At 35.9% G+C, this 14,212-nt stretch overlaps 1 protein-coding gene across 2 annotated transcripts; it reads left to right on the forward strand.

Moving 5' to 3' along the window:
• Nucleotides 1-1,527: 1,527 nt before the first annotated feature.
• On the forward strand, nucleotides 1,528-11,401 carry LOC581337 (m7GpppN-mRNA hydrolase). 2 transcript variants are annotated; one of them, XM_781343.5, is made up of 10 exons: nucleotides 1,528-1,984; nucleotides 2,614-2,765; nucleotides 3,651-3,778; nucleotides 4,282-4,380; nucleotides 4,988-5,140; nucleotides 5,750-5,862; nucleotides 6,320-6,446; nucleotides 7,009-7,349; nucleotides 7,931-7,982; nucleotides 8,244-11,401. In XM_781343.5, the coding sequence occupies exons 1-10, from the start codon at nucleotides 1,932-1,934 to the stop codon at nucleotides 8,364-8,366; spliced, it is 1,341 nt and encodes a 446-aa protein (XP_786436.4). In that variant the 5' UTR covers nucleotides 1,528-1,931; the 3' UTR covers nucleotides 8,367-11,401. The 2 variants fall into 2 exon arrangements, with proteins under 2 accessions (XP_786436.4, XP_030832584.1); XM_030976724.1 differs by having other exon boundaries at nucleotides 8,241-8,348.
• The last annotated feature ends 2,811 nt before the right edge of the window (nucleotides 11,402-14,212 follow it).

Raw genomic sequence — 14,212 nt, forward strand, 5'->3', positions numbered from 1 at the left:
TACTCCAGACTTTCTGAATTTCAAACAACATTTTTGATAGTTCATCGTATCGATTAAAACATCTTAGACTATGTATAGTTTGGGTTCAATGAAAGGGGGTTCAACGTCAGTTTATTTTTAAGAGATAGCCGACAAAAACAAGTAAATGGAGAAAAAAATGCACTAACTGGGCATCGAAACTGAAGATGCCTTCCAATAACCAATCTAAAAGTCTAGCTCATTAGACTACTTTGTCTCATTGCATGCTTAGGCTATTATCTCCATTATGCTCAACTATTCTGAGAATGTATATAGACAGGGAGTCACTTAAATAAAGATGATTATACCGGTACATCTCTCTCACTCTCTTTCTCTCTCTCTCTCTCTCTCTCTCTCTCGATCTCTCTCTCTCTCTCTCTCTCTTTCTTGTTTTTACCCTTAGAAAAATATGTACATTATGGTATTGACTATAAAATAAGGGGAAAAATAGGCAAAAGGGCTAATCCATTGTAAAAAGCGATCGCTTGTCCACATGACCACTCTGCCTCATTGCTATTATGTTACAGTTTGCTTCTATTTGTAAACACTGTATGATGTCAGTGAGACAATGACTTTAAAATACCAAAATATGTGGATTTACTGATTCACGTTTTCGGGGTTAAGATTATTATTTTTGCAGTCCGACTCCGTCAGGATTGCCCGTAAAACTTTTTTTCAATAACTAATAGTGAGTTTTCAAATAATTATTCATTTTTTTTAAACTGCCGACATGCAATAGGGCGCTATGGAACTCCCTACATAGCATAATGAATGGAAAACTATTCTACTTAATTCAGTATATTATGTGTGGTATTCCTTGACATGGCATCAACCCGGCCCCCCACTCAAGGGTCGGAATGACCGCATGCGTGTTACCAAAATGTCCGCTAAAGGGGTTCTTTTCACGCACCAAAGTCCGACTCGTACATACACAAAATTGACTTTACACACCAGGCTTAGGGGGTGTTTTTAAAATGAGGGAACACGCATATGCGTACCCTAAATACAATACTGAGTGGGCCGGGGGGGGGGGGGGGGGGGGGTCGGGGGCATCAATGAGTATAATGGGGAAGCTTGGCTATTCAAACATTTCAATAGACCTTATTATAGAACTTATTATACAAAGGTTGTTCTTGACCTCCTGTCCGAGGCTTGCCCCACATATCAACAAGTAATGCAGACTGGATTCCAAGTACATCACTAGCTAATAACAATTAATTCGTCACGCGGCCACTAGATCCCCAGGAAAGAAACATCCATAACTTTGAATATATGTGCACGAGGAGTGGTTCTATAGGAGATTTTTTTGAACGTGAACAATATATTATTTTATCTTTTTTCAAGATGAGAATGAAGATTCGAGGTACCACGGAAATCAGTCATTACTACTTATGTGTTACGTGTTTAGAGGACCCGAGTAAGCACTCTCTGTTTATCTTGTCTTTCGGCTGACTAGACTCGTACGTACAGTACATCAGAATCAGATGACGCGCGCGAGTTTAATCGCGCACAATACGGTCGACGCAAAGCGACGCGATAATTGACGACAAGAATATCTCGTCAAAATCAAATCTCGCTAGCGCTTTTTTTGCGGGAGTTTTGTATAAATTAGACTGTAATTACTCTACTCGAGAATATAATTGACAAGAAGGTATCCACATTTTTAACATTCACCAGTACTAGACTGCAGCTACACCGTGTCTGTAGCTGTAGCGTAGCTTAGCCTTAGGCCGTGTCTACTGGACTCTTGTGTGACCAATGTGGCTGTGCTGGTGCTGAGAGCTAGAGTCTCGCAGAATTTCAGGAGCAACTAACAAGTGCAGTGCAAGTGAATGCAGTGGTGACTGACACTGCACTGACACTGTGACAGTGACAACTTTTGAATTGAAGCTGAGCTGAATGAAGAAAACATCATGGATCAACCGATTGTGAATATTCCTGAGGAAGTTTTGAGCTCACTTTGCACGTAAGTTGGCTCTCAGTTTTAGACCTAGACCTTGTTAACGCTCCAGGAAAAAAATAGTTAAATTTCTGTTCAACAAAAAAGTATTTCTTTTTCTTCTGTAAAAACTTCATTGTTGAGCTTGAACTTTGAAGATCACCACACCTGCAGCTATTTACCATGGTTAAAACAGACTCAAGTGCAGCTTATTTTACATGCATGTGTACCTAATTAGTACGGAGTGTCGTGCAGCTAATTTATTTAACATGCAATCTTCTTGAAATTTTACTTTTTAGCTTGTTCCAAAATTTAAACAGAAAAATGTTGTCACAAATCATCATAACTTGGCTTCTGAGCCTTCTCTTTCCTAGGATTGCTAAACTAAAGTCAGGGAAGATTTTTGTTTCATTAGTTCACCAGTCAGTGTCCAACTGATGTAAATCATTAGATAGACCTAGGTGTAGTTATTAATTAGTTATGACCTCACAAGTCACAATGCAAATCTGTCACAGATTGGTTTATGATTGCAGTCTTGAAATGTGAATAATAAGAAATTAGTGAATGCCCTTCCTGACATTTCATTATTTACTGCCTAACAAGCAACACCCCAAAAAATGTAAAAAATCACATGTTTTTATCTTCCCTACCTACAGACGTTTTCTTATCAACATTCCTGATGAGGAGAGGAACGATTTAATACGAGCTTTCTTCCAGATTGAGCTGGCCCATTGGTTCTACATTGACTTCTTCAGAGTTGAGCAACAGGGACTTCCCAATTGTGGCATGAAGGAATTCTCCAAAGCTAATATCCTTTCCGTCCTGTTTAATTACCTTTAAGTTGGATTAGAAAATATTTAAAAAACCTGTTAAAGTGAAATGTGAAAATGAAATATTTAAAACTAACCACAACTGTAGGTAGTGTAGACCTAATATTTCATTTCAAGGCTTTTGATTGAAATTGTTTGTAGTTGCTGTTATTTTATTATTTTATAAATTTATGTGTAACACATACATGTCCAATTCTTTCTTCAGAATGATAACAAAATGGATAAATCATCATAAATAATCTTACTGCTTCTTCTTCTTCTTCTTCTTCTTTTTCTCACTATGAACATTACTGACAAAGAAAGCAGATAAAATATACAGTTCCCCAGGTAGAACAAAGGAACATCCCTTCACTGCTATTATGTAAAAATGTGTAGAACAAGTGTCACATGCATATTCACCTTTTTACATAATAGCAGTGAAGGGATGTTCCTTTGTCTACCTGAGGAACTGTATATTTTGTCCGCTTTCTTTGTCAGTCATTTTCATAGTGTCTTCTTCTTCTTCTTCTTCTTCTTCTCCTCCTCCTCCATCTCCTCTTCTTCTTCCTCCTCCTCCTCCTCCTCCTTCTTCAAGTGGTATAAGGAAGAATGAAACTTATATGATTATGTAATAGCATTTTGGTTTCTTTGTAGTACTAGTAGGATGTAGAGTGTACAGTCAGTCTCTGGCAGGCTGTTTCATAACTTTCATTCAGGGGTCCATAGTGCGTTGCAAATTTAATAATAAATGTAGTCTCTGGCTTGGTACAACAATCTTTATATTGGATGCCTTTTCTTGTTTTAATGACTACCACCAGTTTCCATGAAGCATTGTTTTATAATTTTTTATCCAGAATTAAATTCCTTGACCAGTTTTTGTTCACTTTTCAAGCATTGTCCATTTTTGATTGACCATGCTGACAAGGTAGATAAACTCCATGCAGAATGGAGGGAATACAAGATGAGTGTTCCAACATACGGAGGAATATTACTTGATACTTCCCTCACGCATGTAAGTGCTCTATGTTTGTGACTTTGTGTACAGTTTTAAAGTGGAAATGCATTTTTTCCAAGATACGTTGTATGTTCTAGGCTCCGTTGCATAAAACTTACCACAAATGGTGACTTTGCTGTCAATATTTAATCCCATGGCAAAATCATTCAACAGCCAATTAAATCTAGGTTTCCATGGAAGTTATGATTGATTGCAAAGTTACCATCAATAATGATCTTTTGAAATAACAAAATATGAATTAAAAATCAAACATTCACAATCAAAAGTGTTGTTGGGGCAGAATTGTTTCTTCCCTTTATTCCCATTCTGGACTCTGAAATCTGAAGGAAGGTTAACTGTTCCAGTTTTCAGAGATGAATTGATGTAACATTTGCTTTAAAAATAATCAGAGAACATTTTCAAATGATCAGTATTATACGCTGACTTTAAAAGTATTTTATATAAATAAAAGTACAAGTACAAATTGTTTCAACGTAATTTTCTATTATTTCCCAATTCAGCTTGTAATGGTGCAAGGTTTTTTTAGCAGAACGAGCTGGGGATTCCCCAAAGGGAAGGTCAACAAAGAGGAACTTCCTGTGCAATGTGCAATAAGAGAGGTAAACAAGTTGTATTTCGATTCTACTCTCTCTCTCTCTCTCTCTCTCTCTCTCTCTCTCTCTCTCTCTCGCTCTCCCCCTCTCTCTGTTAATAGTAATTTAGATGTCCTGAATGTTTAGCTAGAAATACAAGTTGTAGAAATATTAGGGCCAAATGTTGATGCTACATTAGTATATATCATTATAGACCCATATGCCCATCTACATGTATGTGCAGTCTTTTCCACTGTACATAAATTCAGCAAGGTTTGGTAAATTTGTTACCATTTTGGTCACTCTAAATTCTCACAGTGCAATTTGTTCTTCTTATGCACTATATAATGAAGCATTCCACTCTTTTTTACACAGCTTGTGTTCAAAATGCACTCTCCTATCTTTTATGTCACCTGGTGGACTCATAGTCTATTTTAAATGTGATGGGTGCCCAATATCTACAAATTCCTTACAGGATGACTCCGATGACTTTGATGTAAGAAAATACTACAGTACATGGTTTGAAAAGTGATTTCCTTTTAATACAGTTTGTGCTACATGTACATGCTACAGTAGGTTTATTTTCTTTACTAATCCATATTTTCCATTTTGTTTTCTTGCTGACTACCTGAAGGTTCGTGAAGAGATAGGTTTTGACGTCACCAACTACATTGATGAAAATAACTACATTGAGACATATCTGAATGACCAACTTGCCAGACTTTACGTTGTTCCAAATATTCCAATGGATGTAGACTTCAAGCCAATCACACGAGGGGAAATCAAAGTGAGTTGTTGCTTTTCTATATAATTGCTTAAAATCGTAATTAGTTGTAACCTGGACAAAATAATTATCAGTATTGTATAAAGCATTTAGGACTCTTACCTGTCAAACCTTTGACCCCTGACTTTTAAGGGACGGTTGCCCTAGGAGGGGAGAGGAGAGGATTTACTATCCTAGGAGGGTCAGTTGTTTTGAGTTAGTTGTCCAGGGTGTAATTTTCTGGGGTTTAGATGCTATGTCTTTGATTTGTATTTATTTATTTCTATATCAGTTTTACTGAAATACATGAATGTTGGTCAAAAGTAATTACGAAGAATGGTCATTAAGAACATATTGGTATTTTAAAATTTAATACCCTTTTACAATCGCATGGCCACTTTGCATAAACAAAGCCCTTCATTTGATCATTGAATAGGGCAATAAATGTAATGAAGTTGAATCTGTTGGGATCACAGAATTTGATTTAGGAAGTGTAAATAACACGTTTGCATAGTTTTGACAAAAAAAATTGATTTGACTTGTGCGACTTCAAGTTATGCAGAGATAACTGTATTTGAAAAGTAATAGTTAAACTGGTGATTATATAATGTTGATTTCTGTGCCCTTTCACAGGAAGTGCGCTGGTTTTTGATAAATGATCTACCTGCAAGCAAGAAGGATCCAGCGCCCAAGGTCAACTTAGGTCTCAATCCAAATCATTTCTTCATGGTCATTCCATTTATCAAGTAAGTCCTTTATGATAATCATACATGAGTCCCCTCAAGATTCTTCATTTTTAGTGATTGGTTGTGAATTGTGTTGGAAACTTTTACATATTTCTGGTAATATGACATACCGGTAGTCAAAATGCAGCATGTCCAAACTTTCAATAAAGTTCATGAAGTGTGCGCTTGTAAAAATGACGCCTGGCTGGAATGCTCCCCAGGAGTGGAGAATGTGCATACATTGTGTGTGGGTAAGCCTGAATCTGATGACCAGGGTAATAATATATTTGTAAAGCGCTTTGAGAGGGCCTGCGGTCCTGAAATGTGATATATAGAACAAACTATTATTATTATTATTATATCCCCATTAGAATTGACATTTTCAACAATTATGCAGTTTGCATTCCGGACGCATCTATTTGTGCCACTATACTAAAGCCGCCCAACTGTGATTAATGTATATTAATTTTGTTCCTAGACCTTTAAAGAAGAGACTGAACAAGATGCAGCAATCTGGTTCTTCAAATAGAGGTACTTACAGTCCTTCAGCAATCCTCTCATCAAACAGCAATACTCAGTCTCAGAGGACACAAAGCCCAACTCAGGTAAGGCTTGTACCTTGGCTCGACAAGAACAGAGTTAGCAATCATAACATCTATTTTACTATTACAGATTGAAAAATCATAACTATGTTTCATCTTTTCATAAAGATAGTAATTCTCAGATGATTTTTACCTTCATATGAACACTGAATGTTTAGTTTGATATAGATATTCATCATTTCTTTTGGAAGCTTTCCGGTAGCCTGATGTTCCAATATATTAATTTTGTTCAACTGAAGTTACCAAATCTGAAGGGAAGAGAATTAATTGTTGATTTTATGTTTTCAATAGATATTAATCAAAGTGGCACATGATGGCAATTTATTTACCCAGATTACATTGATATTCGCGTAGAGCAGTAGGAATATTTATGTAAAGTACAGTTAAGTAGGACAGTATCAACCTATCCTGATCAGTAGATGAATTTAAATATTTCTCACACATCTGAATGCTCTGAATGTATTCTTGTTTTTGTTTTTTGGTATAACACAAATTTTCTAAGATACAAGACCATGTATCAAGTCTATGCATTTGAGAATTTGTATTCATCCCTTTTTTTTTACAGGGTAACTACAGACAAAGTGGAGGCAGAGGGCGAGGTGGGAACAACAACCATGTCGTAAACACCAACGGAGGACCAACTAGCCAAACAACGCCTGATAGTAACAAAGTAGAGACCAGACGCAAGCAACAGCAGCAAAGCTTCAAAGCACAGAACATGAATGCAATAACCCAATATTCCAGGTTTAAAGATCCTGCTCTAGATGCCATGTGGAACAATCAGGGTGGGGTGGGGCTGAAGCAGAGGCAGAAAAGCCAAGGGGGTGGTGGCCAAGGGGTGGTGGTTATTCACCCCAGACACCGCAGTCATCGCAGGAAGCTCCAAAACAAGGGAGACATAGCAAGGTAAGGGAATCAGGCCTGATAATTACCAGATTTAAATCGGTTTCCCTATTTTTTAAATATTTTTTCTCACCAATTTACCCCTATTTTTCCCCAATTTGTTTACTCAAAAAGGGAGGGAATGTTGTTAGATGACATTCTTTTTCCCCAAAACTATTTTTAAAAAAAATTTAATCAAGGGAGGAAAAAGTTTTAGTGCTCACTATCACTTCTGAAGGTAAAGCATATTTATTACCCTTGTATTAGAATTGAAGGGATTAGGAGATGGAGGTAGAACGAGTCTCCAATACATGGGGCTCTTCCTTTGGCTACCTGGTATCAGGGGTCTGTTGCATAAAACTTACCAGTAGTGGTAACTTTGCCATCAATATCAAATACCATGGCAGCATCACTCAACAGCCATCCAAAGCAAAGTTTCCAATGGTAAACTTAATGCAACGGGCCTAGAACTACCATCACATTAGAGTAGTTGAAGGAATTAGCTGGAAAGCCTTCAAGACTTCGAGTTGATTAAAAATAATTAGAAGAGGCAGGTCCCTGTGCATTTTGTGAAATCATCTTCTTTTATTTTCTTCATTTTACAGGTCCGAATTCATGACACTGATGCTAATAAACAAAATCCAGAGACTCTTCAAGGTATGTGGAACTATGCTGCACGATATTAAATAAATGGAGTTGAAAGTCGATCATAATAAACTTGTTTTTATCCCTATGTTCTGTTAATAACTATATTAGCTTATTAAAATACTGCAGCAAATATACAAGCATGCAAACCTCTCCAATAAAGTAAGCATAATTGGTTATTCAGATTCAGTGGAAGGTGTAGCATCTTGAAGGTGCATTTGTGGATGTGTTAGATGAGTATAATATGGCATTTTATTTTTCTGTCTCCATTAGGATCCTCCCCACTTCCGAGCAAGCAAATCAATCGCAAACAGGCGCAGGATAGCCGCCAATCCAGTCACACCCTCTGCTCTAAAGCATTCCTCAACTTCAGGTTCGATGTCAATGCCATCATGAAAGCTTTTGATGGAATCAAGTAAAAAGTGTCGGTATTCAAAGGATTTAATCACCTAAACATCTGCTACAAGACTTCTCTTCACTTCTTGCTCTCCGTATTAAACCAACAGGGATCACAGATCTACGATTTGACCATGATATACCATGCAAGTTTCAGACTCTAAATGGAGTAATCTTGTGCTGGTCAAGACTCCTAACAACCGGTGGATTCATAGAATAATGAGATTACCGTAGTATGGATGTAGCCTTTGGACAGCCTAGACACCAGCTGGTGTCATCTCAGTCAGGTTAAGAACTTTTTTTTCTACGTCCAGTGGAACTTAAGAATGTATGGGTTGGCCTGTGGAGAGTAAGTTGAAAGCTGTTACTCTGAGGCAATTTATGTGGTCCTAAATGTTGCGCTTTTGATGGATTTGTGGACCACATCAGGACTCTGGAGTACAACAACTGAATTGTTTTAAATTGGAGACTTGAAATATGGATCAAAAGAAATGCAGGCTTGCTTCAGCTGCTAGAATATGAAAAGGACTGAAATGTACATGTGTTCATCTTATATTAGAGAGAAAGAAAGAAACATTGAAAGAGAGGAAAGTTCCAAATTGTTGGGCTCTGTAAATTGTCAATTTGGTATGCTATTATTGCATTGTGATGCATACAGTATACCCCAAAAGGCATGGATTGATGTCAAGATCTTGTAGTACATGTTTGTTAATATCTGTACATCATGCACCATAGGATCTCTTTAAGTGAACTTTTCTTTCTTCTTGAATAAAAATGCTATTAATACAAACACCTACAACTTTAATATACTTCAGTTGCTTGTAACCCCCCCCCCCCCCCTCTCCACCTTCCCTCTCCCCATCAAACCCACAGTCTCCTAAATTTTGCAATCCAAATTAACATCTAGGTATCCTGAAATGTCAAGGAAACTTGGAAGTTAGCGTATGCAACTTTTGTTGTCTGTTGATATGATAGGTTAGAGAGGTCTCTTGTTGTCACTGTCGCCCTCCTTTTATATCTTGATCACCCAAGTGCTTCGGAACACTGGCTGACATAGTCCATTATTGCCATCAAATATTATCTGTATTGAAGATTGAGGGTTATAGACATATCACTAGTGCAAATCGACGTGCATACAGGCATTGATAATGAAACAAACATATCATTCAGTGGCATAATAGATTTTGGATGGATAGTGCAACAATTGTGCAACAACAAATAATGTGTATACCATTTTTGTAGATTTTCAGTAGAAGTGCAATATCAGTGCGGAGAATTGGAAATGTATTGTACACATTTTAGATAGAGCTTCAATATCATGGTTTTGTTTTCTAATATTTTCAACTTTGTATTGCGCTATGCATTTTTTTTATATCTTTGAAGTTTGCCTAGATTTTATACTTTTTATCTCAAAACCAAAGGAACCACTGTGTTCTCTCAGTCTTCAATTTTGTTGATTATGTTTCTGTGTGTGTGCAAACATGTTAGCATTTATTACAAGATGGAATAATCATAGTTGGTCCATGCATCCCTCACTCAAAGCTAACTTTTGTAAAATGAGGCTCTGTTGATGCATTTTTTAGTAATGGTGAAGCATCTTCCAAACTTAATCTATAACAACAAACACTGAGTCAAATTGTGATTCAGGAAATGAAATTAGAAGGTGACTTAAGTTTTATCCCAAAATATGTTTATGAAATGTACACACACAAAACAAACACGAACCAAGGAGAGGCTTGTTTTTTGTTTTCACACAATACACTGTAAACTAGCATATTTTGACTGAAACTTTCCCATAAAGCAAGGTAAGATATACATATATGCATCATCATCATGTATATATATATATATGTATATATATATATATATATATATATATATATATATATATATATACACATACATATTTCAGCTTCTTATGTTTTATACTCTGAATGCAAAGATAAATATGTGTTGGAAATTTGATATCGACTCCATATTCGAGTTCACTAGTTTAAACAAACTTAATTAAGATGCTAGAGATAGATTTTTCAAGCTTTGAAGGTTTGTTTAGGTCTTTTGGTAGATCATAGATGCAATCCCTAGATTGCAACTTGTCCATTTTGACGTATGTAGTGGGATGCAAGCTCACAGGCTCCATCAATAGAGTTTACTTGACCACGCATCTCTGTATGCAAGATATTTTGTAGTAAATATTGTTAGAAAACAGGGTTAACTTTACATAGGTACATGCACATGTACATGCACATGTACATTCACGATGTAAATCTTTTGTACCTTTTATATCATTTTCTTAAATACTCCTAGTTTATACTTTTATAATCTTGAGTTTTTTGAGGCAGTAGATATGTTTATATTATGTATACAGTCAGAGATCCAAATTGTCAAGCCTTTTTACCCAATATTGTACCATAATGGCATTAGTGGAGGAGTCAAGAAAGCCACAGACAGTTTTTGTAGGGGGATGCTTCTTATCTCAATTTGTGTTGCACTGTCCTAAATTTATATGTATGAATAATGAATGACACTATGAATTTATGATGCAGCTTCTCTTTATATAGCAAGATATTTTGTCCCTTAAAGTTGCTCAAGCGTGGGTATATAGAGGGCAGCACACGGACGTACACACGCACAGGAGCATAATACCCATTGGCTCAGTGTTATGCAGTGATCGCCAAGTTGCCTACGCGAACGACTATATATCCACGCATGATCATCTTTAAAGTAGATTACACTTACACTTCAAATTCAAGGTACACATGCTGAATTACATCAAAAAGATGTGATCAAATGTTGCAGCATGACATTTTTGAATACTTTCCTGTGACAGCATAAACCTGTACATTTAGACTAAAAAGTAAAATTAACTGTTGTCATTGTACAGTGTGTAAATAATCGGTGGATTTGATATAGCACTGTTGAAAGGTACATGTATCGTAAAATGTTTGAGCAATTGTACTTTTGTGAAGAGAATCAAGAGATAACAAATATGCCCTATTTGATACCCATTTGAAATAAAAAAATGTCAAAGAATACAAGCTTTGTTTCTTTATTCTTTACACTTTGTGAGAATAAGTTGTTAAATAAAGAACACTGTTACAACATAATAATGCTGGATAGCTGGTGCCAGTTCTTTTATACAGTTAAATCTGGACAAGTCAGAAAGTGCCCTTTTTGTTGGTGCCCCACTCCCACTTTGGAGGTCGCTCAGCCCCTTATATGGAGAAAACAGTTTATTATAGGTCATCAGTCATCACCAAAAGGTCCTCCTCAGTCACAATCACATTAAAGGAAACCCAACCCCAAGAAATAACTTTACTTATTCTGAGAGATTTATTATATTATTGCCCATTAATCTACAAGATTCCCCACCAAAGTGTATGAGAAAGGTATAAAGCAAGAATAATGTTTCTCAGCACGACATGGGCATCACCATTTTTTGGATAACGTGACGTACAATGGGAAGTCGTTTAGCAAGTTAATGTATTCAAATTTATGGATGCTTTCTTCCCAGACGGTGTGATGATGAAGCATTTCATTCACCTGCTATTATCCTTTGTACCAGTACTACAATTGCCAGAAGCCCAGAATGCAAATTGCATAAGTTGGTGCTCTTCTAGGGTAAAGGTTTCTCATAAATGAAATAGATTTTTTAAAGCGTATCTGCCATAGTTTACAGGAGGGATTAGACTGCCCTGCAAGGTCACTGGACAGGTGGTTATCTCATCAACTCAGTTCTCAGTTAACATAAGAAAAAGAGGATCATGGGGGACCAATGGTCACCGATTAGGCATGGTTTGTTATATAGAGGGCACAAGTAGCTACAAGTAGTGCAGTGGGCCTTTAACTGCTATAGTGTATTATTTATAAATGAATTTAGTTACAATTGTTCTCCTTTCATTTATTTTTCACCAAATATAATATCTATCTTCTCAGTTATGATTTTTCCTCATTGCAAAGTAAAGGTTTTGTTATTGATTAAAAAATTATTTCCAACTATTAAAGCTTGATGCATGATATACAACTTCAACTGGTATGTCACATTTTTAAGAAAATGACTGTGCCCATGTCATGCTTAAAGGCATTACATCATGCCAGGAATATCTTCATTTGTACATTTCATATGGAATCTTATACATCAAAGGGCAGGAATACATCTCATTTTTCAGAATACCTACACTTATTCTTTGGGGTTAGGTTTTCTTTAACCGATGCAACCAATTAAAATCACTAAATCGCAGAATTGTCTACAACAAACACATAAACAAAGAAAATTGTGGAAAATAATAAAGGTTATTCATATTACTTTAATACATGTAGGTTCTTTTCAATACATGCACTTTTTAATGAATTAGAAAGTAGAAACATACAAAACAGTATCGTTTATATGGCAATCCATCAGGACAAAAACGATAATTAAACAAAAAACGAAGATACTTTACAATCTGTAGCTCAGTTTAATACTTAGGTGGTTCCCGACTTATAATTGAAAATCAATTGAATTACACTCTGTTGAGCAAATTAAAGAACTGGTCAACTTAACACAAAAACTTGATGTAATAACATATTATAAAATCTTAAATAATAAGAAAAATAGACATTTGTTAGTTACTTCTCTATTCTTAACGTGAGGAACAATTATACATTTTCAATAACAAAGTGGACAGACCAAACTACCATAACATTTAACTACATGTATTTGTGGAAATTTTCAGACTATCATCCTAACATGCATCATTCCATTTTATTTAGAATAATTCTCTTCTTATAAATGATTATAAAAAAAAATTATTATTATTAACAGGGCAGACCTTTCAAACTAAATGAAATCTAGCAGATTTAAATATCTTAATCACTATCACAGAACTATAGATGTATCAAAATGAGGTTTTCACAGATTAAAAGATACTTGCACACACATTCCCCATGTAGTGAATGAAAACACTGGATTACAATATGTTGATTACATTTTCTAACATACAAGTAGATTTGGTAATGACTGTTTAATTGAAACTCATCATGCAAGCTCACAGACACTGGACACCAGTGTATAGTGACACAATTTTTGTTTTTGATTTTCTTGAAAACATAAAAATCTGGATTAAAAAAGAAATACATATAGAGTCTATATCTCGATCACCTTAAATAGAACATACATGTACATGTACATGCATACATTTTTCTTCACAATCCATCATTTCCTACAATTACAAAGATTCATCTTTCTTTTGGATTTTACTTATGAATAATATGCAATAAAGTCAGTTCCATTTCGGCCTCGGAGAGGTGCACATACACGCCGTGCCACCAGAATGTTGTTTGAGTTTCATCTGCATAGTGTAGTCTAGACCCGTCACCCATGGCTTGCTTGGAATGAAACAATTATTTTGTTGTGCGTGAAATGATGTAGTATACAGCTAGCATCCAATTTAGACGACGACTGCAGATCAGATTAAAGAATCTCTTTGTTCATCTCAGTGTAGTAGAAAAATTAGTTGTAAATGACATGTACAAACTACAACATGTACATGTACATTGTAGATCCCTGACGACTCGCTTTCGCCAGAATGGAAATTCCGTAAGCTGATCTCCCAGAAAACGTATCCTGCAGGGCTTTTTAAATCACAGGCACAAAAACTTCAGTTGTTAAAATGTCTGTTGTTGGATCTGATGGAAGATGAATTGACGAACAACAGCTCACAACTTGTCCAAATCTGACACAGTGACACTGCTGTTCAGATATCTCTCTTACGCCCTACTTCCTGGTCCCTTTAATTTTTATCAAAATTCATCTCTCATGTTAAATTCTATCGGAAATTCAAGTATGGATGATGTCGCTCTGTCCA

The sequence above is a fragment of the Strongylocentrotus purpuratus genome, unplaced genomic scaffold (assembly GCF_000002235.5).
Source record: "Strongylocentrotus purpuratus isolate Spur 01 unplaced genomic scaffold, Spur_5.0 spur5_scaffold_9, whole genome shotgun sequence".
NCBI lineage: Eukaryota > Metazoa > Echinodermata > Echinoidea > Camarodonta > Strongylocentrotidae > Strongylocentrotus > Strongylocentrotus purpuratus.